We start from the raw sequence: 20952 nt of genomic DNA, 5'->3' as shown, positions 1-20952 counted from the left end.
CTGCGATGCTCTGTGTGTTCTGACACCTTTCTATCACAGCCAGCATTAACTTTTTCAGCAATTTGTGCTACTGTAGCTCTTCTGTGGGATTGGACCAGGTGGGCTAACCTTCACTCCCCACGCTCATAACTGAGTCCTGGGCATCAATGACCTTGTCTCCAGTTCACCGGTTGTCCTTCCTCGGACCACTTTTGGCAGATTCTAACCAGTGCCTACAGGGAACACCCCAAAAAACCTGTCGTTTTGGAGATGCTCTGACCCAGTCATCCAGCCATCACAATTTGGCCCTTGTCAAAGACGCTCAGATCCTTACACTCGCCCATTTTTCCAGCTTCCAACATATCAACTTCAAGAGCTGACTGTTCACTTGCTGCCTAATATATTCCGCCTCTTTACAGGTGCCACAGTAACGAGACAATCAGTGTTATTCACTTCACTTGTCAGTGGTTTTAGGTTTTATATAAAATCAGAGCAGGAACTTTTTTTTATTCCCTTTGTTGCGATATCAAGAAACTACTTACACTTGTTTTGCTCTGTAATGGTTAAGAGGTAAAAGCAATGGAGCAGGGATCCCCAGCTGTTCCACTACAACCACCAACAGATTTATCCAGCCACGTATAAGGGTCACTTTAACTACTGAAGGTATTTTTAGCATTAATGGTCAGACCATCTTCCTCAAAATCATATGACTAAGCAGGAAAACATAGTTATCTTCCATTGTCACAGGGACCCAAGTTCCCTATTCCCGAACTTAGTGTTTAAAGCAAATGAAGACTTCTATATGTTCATTTACACAACAAACTGGAATAAAGAAGATGAGGAATCTGCTGGTTTTATTTGCTTGTTTCATCTGCCTCCTTCACAACGGTGAGTCTCAGTACCTCTAGACAACAATTATTCTGTTATATGTAAACAAATCATTTAATATGTGGAGAAAAAAGCTATTTATAGCAATCTGCAGAATGTTTGTAAAGCTCTGACTGTAGTATCTTAGGATGCAGGTAGGGGGCGGTAGACTGCATAGAGCAGGCTCAGCTGACATGTGATATTAGCTGTGGTGGAACTACAAATTTCACAGCATGCTGGGATATGTAGTTCTGCCACAAGTGAATGAGCACAAATTGCCTAAGCTTGCTGTAGAGTCACCTTGTGCATATCTGTGTGTACAAGCTCTAGGTTAGTAGACTGTGATTACCTGGAATATAACAGAAGTTACATGGACTAAGTGTATAATTGATTGTTATTCATTGAGATACTACAAATAATCTACATGTGTTAGACCTTAAATATCACTGAGGGCAAATTTTCAATTTTTCTAAAAACAATAACTTATTTACCGTATATATAATGTAACAACTCACACCCCACACTGAATTATAATTATTCCCCATACAAGATGATGGCTGTAACACTGGAATATATTCTTTCATTGTCTAGCCCAATCAGAGGAGAATAATACAGTGTATGAAGATAGTCTAAAACAGAATAAACACACCATAAAACAGACTAAAGCATAAACAGAAGAACAGTTTGCACAATCAGTATAAAAGGGTAACAAAACATTTTTTTATACATTAGCAAAAGGAAAAACAACAGGAGGAACAGTAAAGTTACAAATTGAAGAGGAGGATGTGTTGGGGTTAAAGATAATGCCTAAATAATTATTTTTGCTCTATATTTACTTTATGGGAAAAATATATTGTACTGTACTATTAGACACAAATATATTTACTACAGAAAAGGGTGTACTTGAAGTAGATAAGCCACTGGATCCAAATAGTATACACCCAAGAGTATTAAAAGAGGAATATTACAGCACTATTAATCAAACTTTTTACCAAATTGTTGACGTCAATTGGAGAATGGTAACTGCGGCAACAGACAAGAATATGATCATTATTTAACCTGTAAGTCTCATATCAACAGTAGGAAAATTTATGGAATTACTTAAAATAATAAAGAATTGTTGACTAGAGTCACAATTATAAGACCTAAGGCAGCGTATGATTTGCTGTTGGGAGATCATAGTAAACACATCTAGTTTTATTTTACTCAGTAACTAAAGTGATAGAATAGTGGATATGGGTTATTCAGATTTAGAGATCATTTGATACACTATACCACATTAAATTAATTCAGAAATGGAAAATCCTATAGTTTGACTGAAAGATAGTGGAATGGATAAAGGATAGGAATCAGAAGAGCTCCTGCCAAGTTGGGTGCACTTAAATATAGAGTATTTACGCCGATAGGGTTAGTCTGAGGGATCAGGAGAAAAAGATTCTGTACTCATTGAAACTCCTAATTATGTATTGTTGATATCATCGACAACGTTAGGCCACGTCTCATTCTGCTTTACATTTTAGGCAAGTTGGCTGATCGTGAGAAGAATCCGCAAACAGAAAAATGATTTCCTGTGTTTCATCATTTATGTAGCTGTTTTTCTTTGAATAAATGACAAACTGTGATTTTACAGCAGTGATGTTTTATTTCAGGGGTAAGTGGGAATTCTTGGTCTCTCCAAGTTTCAAGAGATGTCTCCGGTGAGATAGGCAAAGCAGCATCGTTGCCCTGTTTGTTCACCCATCCTCACAAAAACCACTATGGTGGCCTAACGGTCATATGGCGGATCAAACAACCGTACAACGGTACCGTGGTCTTCAAGTGTGTGAGTGACGGCAGTAATGACCCTTGTAAAGTTACAGTGAACCACATGAACAAGTTTAAACTGATCGGGAACCTTCGGAACAACAATATCTCCATCAGTATCGAGAACCTGACTTGGGCAGACAATAATAAATATTATTGCAGAGTTGAACTGTCCAGCGATCGGCATGACAAGTATGAAACAAAATCTGGGACGTTGCTGCACGTATCTGGTAAGAACTATATAGTTGATGTCATCTTTAATTACAATTATAAAATGCAATGGTGTCATTCGAACATCCCCCAATACAGTATCACTGGTCTCATCCCACTTACAAGTCAGGCAGAATCCATCCCGTAGGCTTTTCAACCGTTTTATTGGTGCCAATGACTGATATATTTTTACTCCTCAGAATCCCAGCACATTCAAACTGAGGGAAAAATTTAAACTATGTAGAGTGAGAGTCTATTTCAGTCTTTCAGGCGGATGATTTCCTCCAATCATTGGTCAGTAGTGCTGATATTAAAGAGACTATTACCTCAAAAGTTTTGATTTGTTTAAACGTGCCTTGAAATGGACAATTTATATGGTTAACATAGTTTTATGTACTCTTTCTGTGTAGGCTACGAGAAAACTCATGGGCTGTGTATACCAGTCATTGCCTGTTCTATGTTATATTTTCAATCCCTCCTGAACTTTGCCATGCATTTGCATAATCATACCTGCCCCCAATGACACAGATATCTCTTGTCACTTGGCTATATCCCCAAACCATTGGATTGTGTTAGGATTATCACACATGAGTAAGATTGACAGGAGGGCTCAGAGAGGAGAGAAGGATTATGAGGAAGAGAACGTCCTTCCGTAGGTACAAGGAATGTAATAAAACATGCAAAATGGAAATTAGATTGGCTAAATTAGAAAGTGAAAAACAAGTTGCAAAAGAAAGTAAGACAAACCCCAAAAAGTTTTTTAAGTATATGAATGGCAAAAGGATTAAAAAAGATAATATAGGACCCCTAAGAAGTGAGATGGGTGAATTGATAAATGATAGGAAAAAGCAGAGGTATTAAACACTTTATTTTCTTCAGTATTTACTAGAGTGGAACAAATGGTTGGAATAATACATAAAAACGGAATGAAATCGTACTATTAATTAATACTTGGCTGACAAAGGAAGAAGTCCAAAGGCGACTAAGGAATATTAAGATAAATAAAGCTCCAGGTCCAGATGGCATACACCCAAGGGTTCTTATGGAGCTAAACTCAGAAATAGTTAGACTGCTATTCTTAATTTTCATAGATTCAATCTCCTCAGGCTCAGTACCAAGAGATTGGCGAATAGCAGATGTGGTGCCGTTGTTTAAAAATGGGACGAGCTCACAACTAGGGAATTATATACCTGTAAGCCTGACATCAATAGTGGGGAAACTACTGGAAGGCCACTCCTTTATAATATATTTATTAATGACCTTGGTGATGGTTTAGAGAGTAAAATTCCATTTTTGCAGATGACATTAAACTCTGTCAGGTAATAAAATCAGAGCAAGATGTAGCTTCTCTACAGAGGGACTTAAATAAACTGGAGGATTGGGAGGCCAAATGGAATATGAGGTATAACATAGATAAATGTAAGGTTATGCATTTAGGGATAAAAAACAAGCACACAATCTATAAATTAAAAGGGATTAATTTAGGGGAATCTATAATGGAAAAGGATTTGGGAGTGCTCGTAGACAGTAGACTTAGCAATAGTGCTCAATATCAAGCAGCAGCTGCAAGGGCAAATAAAGTATTGGCATGCATAGATGCAAGGTAAGACAATGGAAGACAGTGTAATTTTGCCACTATATAAATCGTGGGTAATACCTCATCTCATAAACACGGTCGGTGTATCTAATGGTAACGAAAATAAACGATTCTTGAAAATATAAAAATAACAGGAGACAGAGAGCAGTATAGTTTATGAAAGTTGCAGGAGGGTATGTACAAGCTAAATAAATTCAAATCATTAAGGTAGAAAACCCCTATAAAATGCATTATACGCTTTTAAAAAAAATAATTAATAGTAAATATTTTATTATGCACTATAAACGCGTTACAGTTTGGCAGACTTAGAACATAATAATATGTATAATGTGTACATTTCTCAGCCCCTCCCAGGATTGTGAATATCACAGTAGGCTTCGACCAGCGCTGGGGATATCATGCGGTCTGTACCGCTGAAGGGGAGCCGGTGCCCACCTTAGTCTGGATTGACCCTTTGAATAACCACGAAGACACAATTCTTACCAGGCCCGTCCTAAAGCACCAGAAGGCCACAGAACTCCATCACCTGAGGCTGGAAGGAAAGTACACGTGTGTGGCCACGAACAGCCACGGAAAAGTGGAGGGATCAGTGTATTTCTTTAAATTTACACCAGGGGGCAGCAGTAGGCTTGTCTATGTCACACTGCTGAGCACCCTTGGGGCCAAGTTACTGATGTTGATCCTGATGTTTGGTGCTGCACATTATTACAGCAAAGGTGAGCGTGTTTATTTTGTTATTAATTGGTTAATTACAATATGTTGCAAAAAAAAACTTTTGGTGGCCTTTTTTAAATTAAAAGTTTTACGCGGTTCCCATCAGTATGAAAGATACATTACTAGTTGCAGTGTTACTAAGTACTTGAGACAACGGAATGCAACATCTTATGGTACTAGGTGAAAGCAATCGTGTGTATGTATCTTTGTAACGCTGGTTGGAGTTGAAAGACAGGACAGATAAATAAAATATCCATTTGTAAAAAACAATAAAAGACAATTCTCAAAATACAACATCACTTTACTGGCACAGGTTCTGAAACAAAGAAAAGTATCCTAACCTGAAAATGTTTCTTTGATAAATCTTGCATAACAAATTAAGAGGCTGTGTCGGCCACTTCTCCTGTGCTTGACCTGCGCCCTTGAGCTTTATAAAGGGTCGGTGTCACTGTGAGGAGCACTGACTGCACACCCTGGCATATAATTGACGCCCCAGAATGCTATGCAAAACCCAACATTTTGGAGCGGCAAATTTAAACTTACTCAGACGGGAACTTCCGTCTTGATTCCTTCAAAAATACACTGAAAATTATCTTTATGTTTGTATAGACCATTGGTAGAAAGATAGGTAAAAACATATTAAAGACCCATCCATTTGTGCATGTAGAAAGCTAGATACATTATGCATGACCAAACGGTAAGAAATGCCAAGCAGCACAAATCTGTAGTATTTCATTGGACACCATCAGGTTACACCAATTTCTAAAGACACATTAGCCCTATATTTTATTTTTTCAAAACAGTTTCCTTTATATTTGTCGAAAGGAAATATTTAGACATGCATGTAATTTTATTAAAGTTATTGTATTGTGAGAGGATGAAGGAATAAGATTGACAGGAGGGCTCTGGGATGAAATAATGGAATTAGGAGCCAGAAATAAAAACAGCGTCAGTCTGCTGAAAGGCGAGCTCTACGACTTATGCAAAAAAGGAAAATGACATGTATATCTAAATATTCCCACTAGACAAAGACAAATACAAAGGGAAAATGTAATGTGCGTGTGTGTGTGTGTGTATATATATGGCTGACAAAACTGGAAACAGAACATCTATTCTAAAGTCTTCTTTTTTTCTCCCTAAACAGATGATACAAGGTGTATAGCTGACCCTTCAAGGTGAGTAACAGCTAAATGTTATTACATTAACATATAATCCCAGCAGATCATTTCATTCCCAGGATAAAAGCAAAATTAAGTATCTCAGACGTTGATTGCATGTGATTGGTTAGCTGTGGCACACATCCAATCACGTTAGTACGCAGATCCATGTACCGGAAAAGTAGACACATGGTGCCAAAAAAAAGTGTCTGTGCTGAGGTTTTGCATCTTTGTGGTTTGCATTGTCCTTTAGTGAGTACACAGCTGACAACCATGAGTGGACCTCACTGGTCCATTGGGCTCTATTCACCAAAACTTCTCAAACCCACTTCCCCTTTATGAAAATTGATATGACCAGCACTCACCTGAGGCTGCGTGACGTGTGTGACAAAGAGTTAATTAAAAAACAACCACCTGGTCTGTCAAAAATGATTAAATCCTTCCCTATCTATGCCACACACTAGTTTTGTCTTACCAATCATGCCACCACTTTTTGTGAAGAGCTGACACTCTTATTCAGGGTGCATTCGGTTCTCCCTTAAAACTAATCTATTACAATTTACTTTAATCAGAGTTAACATAAACCACAATGTTCTCCAGTTTCAACTATGTAATGTTTTGACAAAACTGTTGCATGAATTCGTAATAACACAGAGACATGAACTTATTAAGTACAATTTAATATGGAAAATAAATTCACAATGCTTAAGATAAAACAGTTAATCAATATGACACACAAAGGTATAATGCAATGGTTTATTGTAAAATAAAAAGGATAAACACAGAATTGATACACTCACATATGATCAAGTTTCTGTTGCTGGGTGAAGCAGAAAATGGGACACACTTCAATATCAGACTCCCCAAAAGTGAATGATTTCTTAGAGTTACACTACAGTTTTAAAACGGCTGCAAGTTCCACAGCCCTTATTCCTGTGATGTCAGATCTGAAAAGTCTGTGTAAATGCAAATTAGGGGTTTAGGACTCTTTTGAAAACACCATCTAAGTCAGGTTTTATTTATCCTGTCCTAACTTCTCACAAGAATGACTTACAAATACGATTTTACCTCCAAACATAAGTTTCCTTTCATCTGCACACCACATAAGTATGATATTGGAGAAAATATGATATGTCATTAACATATAACCCAGATGCCTGTCTCAGTAGTTGAAATGTCTGAGACTTCCCAGATGTGTGTAGCATACCACTGTCCTGAAAGAGATATTTCCAAAGGCTTCAACTTTTGCGACCTGTGCCGTAAATTGACACAGTTCAGTCATCTGTAACCATGGGTCTGGGCTCTCTTATCTACAAGCAACATCTGGGGAGAACAGAGGAGTTTAACATAATCAAAGGGGCACGTTAATTTACTGTCGGTTTTAACACAGCTCCTCTGAGTCATATCAAGCTATTGCTAGGAATTAATTCACAAACACATATTTGGAGTTTTATGCCTAGAACTTAGTTTTCCCATGACACAAGTGTCTAACAGTATCGGAGGGTAGTGGGGCAGATAGAGGTGGGAAGGGGGATTTTCACAGCTCTCACATATAGTGGAAGGTCTTATATAGAAAGAGGACAGGAAGAATGGTGGACCTTCAAATGGACAGACTATAATAAAAACCTTTCTGTACAAGTGTTTATATAAATATAGTTTCTTATAACTTTATTAGGTGACTCTTGACTAGTCAGACTCTTGACAGTACTATGGAATAAAACAGCACAAGTGTAAATTAATGGTGGAGCATAGGCAAACAGAGGGGAGGGGGGGGGGGGTCCTAGTGCCTGGAAACCCCCCTCCAAGCTTGGGGGCACTGTATACTTGAGGTGGCTGGACTCTGCCCCCGCTTCACACGGCTCTGCTTGAGAAGGGAGAGCTGCGTGCACCTAACAGTAGTGCACGCAGCATTGCTCATGTATATTATGGGGATAGGAAGAGTTGGAGAGCAGCCAAGCACTGTTAAAATCATAGCCACGCCCCCATGCATGCTGGTCACGCCCACTGGCAGCGTCGTGTGGAAACCCCCCTCTACAAATCCTGCGCTTGCACCTAAATCTGATAGTGGGCAGCGTCACTGTTGCAGACAATGTGTGATTGAAGTATAGCAATAAATGTGCATTGCACGAGAGGATATAAAGCAATAAATTCCACTATGGAGCATGAAACTATCCATAAAAATAGGAGCAATTCTTCATTATGAAACAGAAAATCTAGATATCCGTGACTTGGCATTTACTCAATCGTAGAAAGCATCTATATGCTTCTTATTTGTCGTCAGACTTTATAAATGAATAGGAAATAATTCTAATTCTATTAACCTGGGTGTACAGGACAGTTCTGATAAAGCCTGGACACACGGGAGCCCTAATCAGGCGCTGCTATCTCTATGTCCCAACACTCTTGTAGATCTCCATAGATGGTGATTTAAATATAGGTTCCAGTGGAATTTGCAGGGAATGATACCAATTAAGGGAGGTTCAGCAATAGGGACATAGACACACAGTGGACCTCACTCTGTTTGTAGGCAATAAAGATCATTTGTAATAGTTGAATAAGAAGATAGGAAGGAGAGGGATCAGCAGTCGTAACAAAGACTATTTTGTCCAATAGAAGTATGTAAGTCATAGATTCAGGTGAGATGCTAAAGCCTTTACAGATCTTCATGTTTCTTATCTCACAGGTGTGCACAGGACTCTACGTATGAGAATGATGTGCAGAGAGCTGGCTGACATCCACACAGTGGAGACAACTGTCTGACAGTGATCATTCCTGGTTGTTAGCGGATATGTTGCCTATATAAAAATATATTGTAATCGGCAGTCTAAGGAATCTTCTTTTACAATTATGAGATGCACGGTTTCCAATATGACCATTTTACATAATGTTTTTGCATGAAATGTTTAATTAGATTTAATAAATGTGAATATGAATGTACCTACTGTCCTGAGTCCATAGATGGCTGCACCTATGATCCCCCTCCCCGGGTGGGTCAGTGGAGCAGTCTTAGAAGGACCAACGTCCTTAAGCTGCACAACTCTGGTTCCTGTTCTTTGTCGTTCTTCTCAGAAACTCGATGGGTTACCATCAACTCAGAATGGGCATTGCCTCCTCGTGGTACTCCGTGAGTTCCAGCCGTCTACGCTGCAGTCTAAGTGGGAGATCTAGGGATAAAATCCTGGAACCCAGACTTATATGCGTCACTGACATATGGGTGACACGTCCCACTAGCTGCTCATGGATAGGAGTTGAAAACACCCCCCCTGGCCTTAAACACCATGACTAAAATCCTAAGCTTCTCTTTAATCAGTCTTCAGGTGTCCTGCATTGAGCCCAGCATCCTACGTCACCCCTCTGTCAGCTACTTGATCCATATCATGTGGTCAGAAAAGATTCAGCAACACCAATGAGGTTCTGCAGCAGCTGCACATTACCTAAGAAGCATAAGTGGTTCCAGGTACTGGTGAAGGAGCCTGGTGGGGGCAGCGACACTCCTACAACGGACAACATGTCGGTGAGCGTCTGGTTTGACAAAGTACCCCCAGTAGGAGCAGCGCATGACGAATAGTTGCTGAAAACCATCTAAACCTGGTAACGCCTGGTGCAGAGGGTTGCACACCTTTCCTGACCCCTCCCAGGAACCGCTCCATAAATAAAACCACTGTATACAAAAAGGAGCAGGAGCAGCTGAAAGTAAAAACTATAAGATAAACAGTCACATAAAACAAGCAGAGCACAATATAACACGTTTGTTGTGTACTGATAAGAGAATAGCAGCAGGTTAAACTATGAACACACGGAGGAAGCAGCTGCTTTGTGAGGATCTTCTGCACTTTCTGTTCTACCAATAAAAAAACATCTAAGAAGACTAAGGGCTATATTTACTAAACTGTGGAGATGTTGCCTATAGTTACCGATCAAATTCTAGCTGTCATTTTGTAGAATGTACTAAATAAATGACAGCTAGAATCTGATTGGTTGCTATAGGCAACATCTCCACTTTTCCAAACCCGCAGTTTAGTAAATCTAGCCCTAAGACTAACATGAGCAGGCACTATTGGTTTGTTTGCTTTTGGCTCAAAAGTAGAGAATTTAATTATACAATTACATGACTTAATCTAAATAATTCTGCAATGCTGGTATTGATGAGATACATGGGATTATATTCCACTCATTCATACATTTCATATTAAATGGGCTTTCCACCTGTCAATGTCTTTAATTTATTAGTTTGTAGCTCCTGAAACTTTGGCTAAGTAGCTGACTTTGTGGGGTTTTTCTTTTTTATTGCTTTTAAGCAAACCTTCATAATAACTTGGAAATGTTGGGTTATTTTTATGCCTTTGGTCAGGATACAGGAGCCGCTGTGCATTGGATACAATCATTCCCACAGAGACACGTGTGAGAAGGGTAACAGAAATGAAATCTCTGCTGGGATGATGTAAAACTTTTGCTGGAAACCTCAGAAGTAAAATGAAAAGCGTTGTCTCCGGGTGGACAATCCCATTATCTGAGCCCTGTCCTCCGTACACACACAACAAATAAGAAGGCACACGTTAATATAATTAATATTCAGATTTATTTCCATCATGCAAGTTCTTACACACTTACTCTTCATGTATTGTACATTTATACATCATAATTTCACTTAACACTTACAGACATTTTGTAAAAACGATGGTGTCCAGCAAACGCATACTCCGTGTCTCAAGAGTATATTCTGATATTCTTTACAAATGTGGTTTTGGCACATCGAATGAGAAAACACTAACAACCTTAGACAACACAAACATGTAACTTGGCTGAACGGTTAGAATCCGGCATCTTGTTCGGTTATCCATCAGTGAAATGTATCGGTATGGAGTAGAATCCCCATATTAAACCAGATCAACAGTACGTAGATTATATAGGGTCCATGAAACGGGGATCATTGATCCCTATAGGGAATGTGCCCACAGCGCACACAGAAGAAGATAACACAAGTATCAGCCACTGTGGTCAGAGCTCGCTATGAATGATGCGTGTACTTCTCCATAGGGATCAGTGATCCATATGTCATGTGTCTTGCGGAGATAGCCCGCTCTCTTCTGTATTACATCTAGAACAGCCCTATTACCGCCTCAAGTTCATCCAACAAGACAAAGTCATTTTCTAACATTTATAAACATATATTTAAGAGTTTCCATAGCGTGACGAGATTCCCTGTCAGAGTTCTCAAATGCACTGTATGCACTCACTCCGCTGTTCTCTGAATAATATATATATATATATATATATATATATATATATATATATATAAGAATTCTGGTCCAGTTTCATTCATCTCCACCTAATTATAATAAGAAAAGTGCGCACATCATTATTGAGAATTGTTCTGCTGACGGTTAACATTTAAATGATGAGTCCACCTTTTCTGGACTTTTTACTTTTAGGGGGAAGGGGTGTTAATTAAGCATAACAGACCCATCAAAAGTAATCACTCTCCTATATCTAACCATTGGTTCAATGGACGATAAGAGAATCTTCGAAACAAAGTACTAGTTACATACACTCTTAGAGATTGTATCTAACTAACCATTAGTTATAGGATGGGTCAATTGGGCAACTTTAACCCCCTGTGCTTTAATAGGAATCTGTTTTGCAGAGTGTAGCAAAACAAATTCAAAAAGTAAACTCAAATAATAGTAGTCAAAATATGTGACAGTTCAGAGTGCTGTCTTTTCAAGCTCACTAGACACACACAAATATATTAAAACAACTTTGAAATATACTTTATATCCACTAGAATGCAAATGAAAATGAATATCAATAGTTTGGAAATTATTTTATCGACAATTTTGAGGTATTTCAAAAGCAAAAACAATTTTTGTCCTAACATGTTCTGGACATATATTTACGAGTGAGACTAGTAGTTCTTTTATGTAAAGCAACTTAAATGTTAGGCTCAGTGATACGAGGAAACTGCACACTGCTGCCGACAGCTGTGGATCAGTAGCTTATGAGTCACATTTATTCGTATATATCTAACCTTATAAAGTTACAGAAGACAGAATCACCTAACTTAAAGACTTGCTGTACACATCTCAGATTATCAAGGTAATGGAAAATATAAACCACAGCAAACTTATACACTCACACAATGCTATGGGATGATTCATCCACCATCATCAAATAGCAACTTGTACTAAGTAGAAATCACTCATAGATTCACTAAGAGCCAATCTATCAACTGAGCTATTGATTGAATACACAACGCACTGCAATGGTTTCCAGAGAGATTCATGAATCTCGACCAAAATGAGTGAATATTCACCTGGTGCACCCCTGATTTCATAAAACTTTACAAAAAAAAAACGCGCACAATCGGCAATCTTAAATTTTATGGCTTAAAACAGGTGAATGTGGCATTAATGTGTCAGTGATGAGTGGCAATCTAGTGGCGGAAGGCGATAATGAACTGGGACTGTCACAGTAGCAGAAGGGAATGTTAAGGAGAAATAAGATAGGATTTCTCTCTGATAAAAATATTGCAGGTCACTATTTTGTGGTCTGACATCACTGAGGTGCAGATAACAGAGACACTTTAAGCATAAAAATATCTTCTTTTTTTTTTGTTCATTTTCCTTTCTCTGCAGTAAAATACCATTGATGGGGACGTGTCAGGGTCATCTTGGCATGTAGTAATATCACCTTATAAATGTTTATATAAGCAACATATTGCACACCTTTTGGAACACAGCAATAAAAAAAACTTCTATTATAAGGCTAACAGGCAACGCTTATCAACTTACACATCAAAATATTACAGTCAAAACCAAAACAGAAAGCAACACTTGTGTTCACAAATCACCAACATCATGAGATGCGAGATATCTAAAACGGACACTGAATCGATTTATTTACAAATAATACACAATATTCAGCTTATAAAATGGCTTATACATCAAGAGATGAAAAGTGCATGAGGAGAGAGCACGAAAAACACATTGTAACCTATATAGATTATTCACTCGAGAAGCTAACGTTTCTCTTTAGTCTATACAATATCTGACCAGCAATCGGCTGCTGGCTGATCAGTGAACGACTTTCAGCATTTAATGCCAGAGGCACTATGTGCTAATGAGGAGAGTCTGGTGATTTCTAGTGTGACGTCACAGTAGAGAGGACTGAATGAGCTACAGAGAAAGAACCTCATAGCGAGACGTATACGGGAAGGTCTCCAGATCAAGGCAAACTTGTAGAATTCTGGGACAGAAATGTTTACCCTCAATATTCCATTATCCTTTAGGGCAAGTTGACAGCAAAACAGCATAATAAAATGTAATCCTAGACCTACTCAATAGGGATCATTCACAAAACGCACATCTACTATTTTGCATATAAGCTGGCTTTACAGGGAGGTGCAGATTGCACGTCAAAATGACCATTTTGCATCACGCGCCTGGTTTCCCACTTAGGAAACTGTTCCTTTAACTGGCTGGTCAGGGGTGCTGGAAACCCTTGTCCCTGAACTTATATAATGTAATGTATTTTGTAGGTTTCAATATTGTCCTTTTGGAGGAATGTGCAAACAATCGCATGTAAGTGATATGTAATAATGACCATGTCACCCACTTGCATGATAAATTAATGGCATAAAATAGTTTGCAGCAATACAGCAAAAAGAAGTGCAAATAAGTTGGATTTTGCAGTGACAATTTTTACAGTTTTCACAGCACACATATTCCGACGTGTCCACAAACTCAGAGGCGGCCTGCATTTACTGGGATGTTTCAAAACTTACAGGACAAGTCAGCGACCACCATGAAATGCGCTTCACGAACAATTAAGCATAAACTAAGTTGAGCCGTATTGTTTGTGGTTTATAAATGATCCTTAAAGAATTTCGGATAGTGAACCAATATTGAAGATAACCAAAAGATCTAGTATTAGGACATTTTTAGATCATCAAAATTATCAATGGCTCTAGAAACAAATCCTGAATCATCGGTAAAGAGTCTCTGCTGTGGTCCTTAAAGCACTTTATATTCGATGGCTGGGAATAAGGATGATGTCATGTTAAGTTGGCCAACACTAAACTAGCTATTGGTAGAAGAAGGCTCCGTACGATAACACAGGAGATAATCCCATATAGAGCAAAGTTTTCTAAACCAATATATGAAAATCTAGAGCTAATTATTAATCCTGTTTTGCATAAATCTAAGTGAGTATTTTACTGTGTATTTATTTAAAACGTACTCCATATTATTTGGCTATAGAAAAAGTTTGAAGTTTTTGAAAGGTAAAAATAATGGTTTTATTATGTGATGCCCAATAATATTTTTATCCTTTTATCAGATTAAGGTCCCTGAACTGAATGGCGGATGAGGTTACATTGCTTCACACTAACTGCACGTCACATTACACAAACCAGTGACATGCTGCCATAATCTATCCTAACGTCACATAACACAAAAGCTCTCAATATTTTCTATACTAATCTGTCCATTGACGACATCTTTTTTTTTTTTTTTCAATGAATATAATATACTTTATTTTCTCTAGTCCCTGAGAATTACATCTGGGCTCTGTTTGTTTCCATAAAATATATTTTTGCTACTGTATAGTATATCGCGGTATATTATATAGTTCCTACAAATCCAGTAGGACTTTGTTGCAATTGTTACAGAGATGTCTCACGCACACGACTCTATATGTACTAAGGTGATTAGTCAGCAGCATTAATAGTAAACCATACAAGGACTTGTGTGTTCAGGTGGGTTTGTCCATCAAACTGTTATTAGTCAGGTAGTATATATAGGTTCTATGAGAGTCGGTTACAGTGAGTTGGACCATCACATCATACATAACTTTTCCAAGGCTGAATTAAACAGGTACCAACATCACTTAACGCTTCAATGGTAACTGGGTGCTTTCTATCAAACTGGGAGGGCCTTGTAGAAAACGGTGTCACTGTAAGATACAAAAAGGCATCAGTTCATCGAAGGTCCAAAACTGCAGCTAAACAGACAAGTAAAATAATGACCAAAGCTTCCTGTAAAACAGACACGTGGTATAGTACACAACATAAATATACATTTCTTGTTTGGCAAAACACCTTCCACTAATAAACCGGGGAGGAAAAAAGTATCCGCTCGTTCCAAAGTATTCAAGGGGATAATTATGGATTGTAGCTTGTGATTCACTTATTTATATGAAATTGGTTGTTATAAAGCCAGCGCCAAGGTAAATGTATAGTACGGAGATAGCGCTAAGTACAAGACTAGGAAGATAAAGTGTGTGGGTGAGATTTCAGACAGAACACACTGTATCATCGCATCGTTGGCTTAATATTGGAACCTGAAGTTGACGACACTGACATTCTGTATCCAGGAGCTTAGTAGACCTACGTTATAATAGTAATAAAGCGCTGGTTTATATAATGAATTTACGCCAGCACCCTGATAGAATAGACTATGACCAGTCTCAACAATTTCATTCTCCCCAATCTTGTGAATCTTGTGTTGTTTCCTCGTTCTCTACAGATGGGAGATGACATGAACACCGGCAATCATCCCATCGTTCTACATACATATAAAAACACCAATTTATGGTTTGTGTTGGTGAACAATCATGAAATGCGTAGGATAAATAGCTACCCCCCTCCCACCCCTCACATAACAAAAAGCATACAAAGGTCCCAGATATTATCTTATAATATTCAGATAATGCACTTCTGGGTATAGAGAGTTGATGAGAAGGGCTAGCAGCGTGATCCCGTCTTGAAGGCAGTGCCCTGGATATCGGATGAACTGAACGGCCTGCGAGATCTGTTCCTGGTAATCGGCGTACTGTCTGCTCGGGGACATGAGCTCAACGGCATTTAAAGCCTGCGGAACGGAAAACATTAGAAAAAGCTATTCAGTTATAAAGTTTTTAGTTTTAAATGCACATCATACGTAGTGATTCTACTAAATAAAAAGCTCAGGTAGTCTAATATATTTCCTTGTCAGTGGCTTCTTCCACAATTGACTGATCAGTAATCAGAACTTCCCCTTCTACCGTATTTGCAGTGAAACAATTCATGATTCCTGCTGAAATGCACCAAGAGCGTAACAGAACGGACTGTAGTCCTGAACGCTTCCCCTGATCCCTTCATCAAAAAGAGACAAATAATTTTTTTACTTAAACTTTGTAAATACGTTTTAGAACTAGAGATGAGCGGGCTCGGATTCCGCTAATCCGAGCCCACCCGAACAGTGCGGATCCGAACGGGATCCGAGCACTGTTCGGATATTTCCGGCGGGCAAAAAATTTAAAATGAGGCTCTGTCGTCCAAGTCTCGCGTCGAATCTCACGAGGGGTGGGAGGGAGGGCCCAGAACAATTCCATCTTGTACCTCTTTTTTTGGCATTATGTGCTCAAGCTACCTCGGTGCAACCTTTTGGCCTAAAAACATTATTGTGAGGTGTTCAGAATAGACTGGAAATTAGTGGAAATGATTGTTATTGAATGTTATTGAGGTTAATAATAGCGTAGGAGTGAAAAAAAAACAAAAAAAAAAATGGTTTTTAGCACTTTTTATGCTTTTTTAAAAATAAATCAGAACCAAAACCTTTTGTCGGATGTTTTGGCAAAACAAATCAGAACCCAAAACCTCAAGCTAATCAGAACCCAAAACCAAAAACACTAAAAGTGGCCGGTGCACACCCTTATTTAGAACTAGATTTTTGTATAAGATGTGAACATGGTCCATGGAACATACTTGTCATAAACTAATGCAAAGAGATTTTATGGTAAGTGGAAGCTGTTCGAAGTGCTACAATCGCCCGATATAACTTCATTTCAGTAAGTTACCTGTTGAGCTTTTGGAGATAAGTATAACCCGGATCCTCCCTTAAGGCGCACTTGATTTTCAGATGGAATCTGGGCTAAAATAAAGGCTGCCAGACTGCGGGAAATTATCCTGAATCTAAAATAAACACAGAGGGTAACATTGTGAATCTGGCATCTAACAAGGTGAGATTCCAAGTACAGCAAATATCACATTGACCACTAGAGGGAGCACATGCCGGTCTATACTAAACATGTATCTAACAGGATTACCAAACCTTATAATAGACGTAGGAAGTAGAGAGCTCTCATGCCTTTAATATAATCTGAATAACTCTGTGAACAAGGTCCTTTTGATTAAGAAACATGGCGTCAAGAGCACTGGCATTAAATCAAGTTCTGTCAGGCTTGGTTGAAAGAAGGGGAATGAAACAGAAGGTAGGGATTGATGAGGGAAACGCCAAGGTCAAGATATTGGGAGATCAACCAGATTTGCGTACAAGGAACAATACCCACAACTCTTTTATTCAGACCTTCCATAGGACTTGAGCAATTACCAGTGTTGTCTAGGGGAGTAGACAAACCAGAATAGCGATGGGTCAACCAACTTATCAGTGAGAAATGCCCTCGTGTCCTGACACTGTAGAAGGGGATCTGCCCAAGGTTCTGAAAAACTTAATGAGGGTGGGATCCCTTCGATCAACAAGCCTGGCTCAGAAACGTAGGTCATGGAGATGGGTCACACACACTTACCTGGCTGACAATGGAGATTTCCTTCCAAGTCCAAAGGCTCCCAGTAGCCCAGACGTCATCCTCTCCTCACCCAGGAGACAGAGTCTGGCCTGGACGGAGAGCAGGATCTGCAGAATGGTCTCCGTAATGATGCTGTCATTCTGCTCCACCTGAATCAGAGACAGCTGCAAAGCTTTGTGGAACCACAGGAAGAGCTTGGGTTCTTCATTCACTGAGCTGCACAAATCAGAAATAAATAATAGAACAATAAAACTACTGAATATACTCCATACGCACAGCCAAACTGATAAAAGAATCATCTAAACACAGTCAAATTCACAAACCAACAGGAACAGTTTTGTCCTTACGTCTGATGTAAACGAAAGAAAAAGATTTGTTTTTACGTCATAGAATCTTCTGATTCAATTTTAAAACTTTATTTTAAAGCTTCGTACAGCAAAATACAAATATTAAGATTAAAAAAAAAGAATCCGAATTATTATGGCAAATATTAAGCCAAGGCCACTTTTTGAGATTACATTCAGAATCTTACGCAGAAGGTATCTTGGCATTCCCTTACTGAAGCATGCAGAATAATTTCTAACCGTTATAGAACAGATTTATCACAACCGGATGTAACCCAATGCAGCTTTTTGTGGATTACAATTAAAATTTTTGGTTTTCCGGTTATCACCGACACACTCGAGAAGCGTCCCTGGAGGTGTTTTTTAAGTTGTGTGGGTCCCATAGATTGTGCCATTAGTTCATAAAATGACTATTTGCCATTTTATTAGTGGTTAAACAGATCATGGTTTGGGTGACAAATGACTGATATTGTAAAGGAACAACAGACACAAGAGCGAAAACACGATAGGAGCAATGACATTGCTGTGCATCCCACTTCTGACGGCAATCTAAATGCATTATAAAATGCCCTACATGGGCTCTTACCTGGGCTGCACCTGCTCCAACCACTTAGAGATTCGGACAAGCACCCTCAACTCGTTGGTCAGGGTCTGTTCTCGGTTTAGGCACTGCAGGACGTAAACATGGAGCGTCAGATAACTGCCCAGGGTCAGGCATTCCTGCAGGAATTCCTCCGTGGTAAGTTCAGGCACCTGCAGGGATGCCAGGATTGGGCCCCAGCCGGGGTTCAGATTGTGGAGAGTCTCTGTGAAACAGAAAGAGATGGTGGTGTCAATAAACAAGCTGCTCTTTTACCAAGATTCCTGACTAGAAACAAAGAATACCCATTATAATGGGTATTAAATGGATACTGAATAACAATGTGTAATAAAATATTGTATAAAATTGTATGATAAAAACTTAGATCCCTCTACCTTATTCCTGCCATGACACCATCACACATACACAAATTCTATGTTCCTATATAGGACATTAACCAGCAAGTAAAGCCATCATGGGACTTTAATGTATGACTGTGTCTTAATGACCTGAATAATATACATGAAATAACTGGATTGTTTATTCTATAACTGAATACATCCATCATGCTCTCTCAGTAATCTGCAGAAGGTTGGAGTGCAGGAGGGAGGAGCTACCCTAACTAAGCAGTTACAGTGACTGACCGATTTGCAGACTTGCTCTGCAGAAATGTAGTGTATGAACTGGTGGACTTATACAGAGGGGCGGGGCCAGTGAGGTCACAGCACCTCAAATGCCTGCAGAGTAAGCTTATTGACCCTTATAGGATCCCATCAGGACACTGCCCTAAAGATGTGGGATATATTTTACCTTCATGATTTATATCAGAAAATGTCACTTTTAGGGGTTAGTGTCCAATGATAACAGATATTTTACTGTTGTCTTATACCCAACTCCCACCGTCACAGCGTATCCGGTACTATGTAACATGAAACGTTGCAGAGAATTAAATACTTTACCATCCTTGAAGTACGCCAATATGCAGGCTTCGGTTGCCTCTGCCATATGTTTGATGGACGCGAGGCTCTGGCAGGCTGCAGTTAGCAGGGGCATGACTAGCAAGCCCTGTACTTTACTATCAATCCACTTGAGCAGGGCTCCACGCAGTGACTCAGCCGTGGTCACGCTGGCATTATTCATCACCATCAACAGCTCCATGAACAAGCTGCTCAACGCCATGTGCCGCTTCTGGACCTCCAGATCTGGAAAACAGCCGGGGTCATGTGACTCACAGTCCAGAAAAAGGTTTGTTTTACAGACACACATACATACATTACATTGACGTTATCACTTAAACAGCCACAAGATGATAGAACAGAAGCTTTACTTATACAGAAATCCAGATCTACCAAATTAATTTGGATTAAAATTACACCCATAGGAGACAGGACTCTTGAAAAAAAAACAGCTAGTGGCTACGGCTCCCCCTAATTAACACTACTGGGACAATTTTAGTTTATGCAAAGAAATATCACTTAAGAGTAACCAAAGTATACCGAAAGATGACAAGGCCAGCAAGTCAAAGATGACGATGGACCGAGACATGTTGCTCTGTAGTTCTGTCTGTCCAAATGATTGATATGTCTGTCATCAGAGCATGCTGCACGGTACTGTATATATAATCACTGTATATAATACACACATCAGACCAAATTTTAAGAAGTGACAATTTAATTTCCAACAAATCAAGGGCCTTTAACAATGATCTAATTTCAGTAAAATTCACAAACAAAGGGTCTGTTATTTTCTGTGTTCTTAAAGCGACACTCTCAGTTATATGAGTACCGCTTGTTTGCCCTTCTAAAATCAAAACTATGCAGGAGGTGTAGCCGCACAGATTAATAGGAAGCTGCAAGCTGATAAATGACAAATAAAAGTAGTGTTTTTATGTTCTCAAATCCTCATGGATGTATTATAAAAAATATTAGCATTCGTACATCTTCAAAAACCTCCACTAAAATCATATTACTACTGTCATTTTACATAATTATTTTAAAGGATCTCACATAAAAAACAGAGAAAAAAAGATTTCAATTGTTGTGACAAACATTAAATCAAGGCAAGATGACATTTAATAACTTGTAATTGAGACAGCTTTGGGTTCTCCCACTGAAGTTGGCAGAATGCAGCTAATTA

At 38.9% G+C, this 20952-nt stretch overlaps 2 protein-coding genes across 2 annotated transcripts in view; one reads left to right on the top strand and one right to left on the bottom strand.

The window, feature by feature from the left end:
- Positions 1 to 1079: 1079 nt before the first annotated feature.
- Positions 1080 to 9059, top strand: SIGLEC15 (sialic acid binding Ig like lectin 15). Its single transcript, XM_075215178.1, has 5 exons — positions 1080 to 1176; positions 2496 to 2879; positions 4801 to 5172; positions 6315 to 6345; positions 9011 to 9059. Exons 1-5 carry the CDS (start codon positions 1080 to 1082, stop codon positions 9057 to 9059), a joined length of 933 nt encoding a protein of 310 aa, XP_075071279.1.
- A 1828-nt stretch (positions 9060 to 10887) lies between these two features.
- EPG5 (ectopic P-granules 5 autophagy tethering factor) overlaps positions 10888 to 20952 on the bottom strand; it is an 85076-nt gene continuing 75011 nt past the window's right edge. Inside the window, exons 40-44 of the mRNA XM_075186239.1 lie at positions 19776 to 20018; positions 18823 to 19042; positions 17893 to 18108; positions 17164 to 17278; positions 10888 to 16196 (exon numbers count right to left, since the gene is read on the bottom strand). Of these exons, the coding sequence (XP_075042340.1) occupies positions 16014 to 16196; positions 17164 to 17278; positions 17893 to 18108; positions 18823 to 19042; positions 19776 to 20018 (977 nt within the window). The 3' untranslated portion in view covers positions 10888 to 16013. The remainder of the gene's footprint in view (positions 16197 to 17163; positions 17279 to 17892; positions 18109 to 18822; positions 19043 to 19775; positions 20019 to 20952) is intronic.

The sequence above is a fragment of the Mixophyes fleayi genome, chromosome 1 (genome assembly GCF_038048845.1).
Source record: "Mixophyes fleayi isolate aMixFle1 chromosome 1, aMixFle1.hap1, whole genome shotgun sequence".
NCBI lineage: Eukaryota > Metazoa > Chordata > Amphibia > Anura > Limnodynastidae > Mixophyes > Mixophyes fleayi.
Note: the sequence above shows the minus strand (reverse complement) of the source record. Positions and strands in the feature narration are given on the sequence as shown.

Coding starts and splice junctions, on each gene's coding strand:
- SIGLEC15 (XM_075215178.1), top strand. CDS start 1,080: ATGCTGGGATATGTAGTTCTGCCACAAGTGAATGAGCACAAATTGCCT. Junction 1,177..2,495: donor TCTGTGTGTACAAGCTCTAG/GTTAGTAGACTG, acceptor GTTTTATTTCAG/GGGTAAGTGGGAATTCTTGG. Junction 6,346..9,010: donor TGTATAGCTGACCCTTCAAG/GTGAGTAACAGC, acceptor CTTATCTCACAG/GTGTGCACAGGACTCTACGT.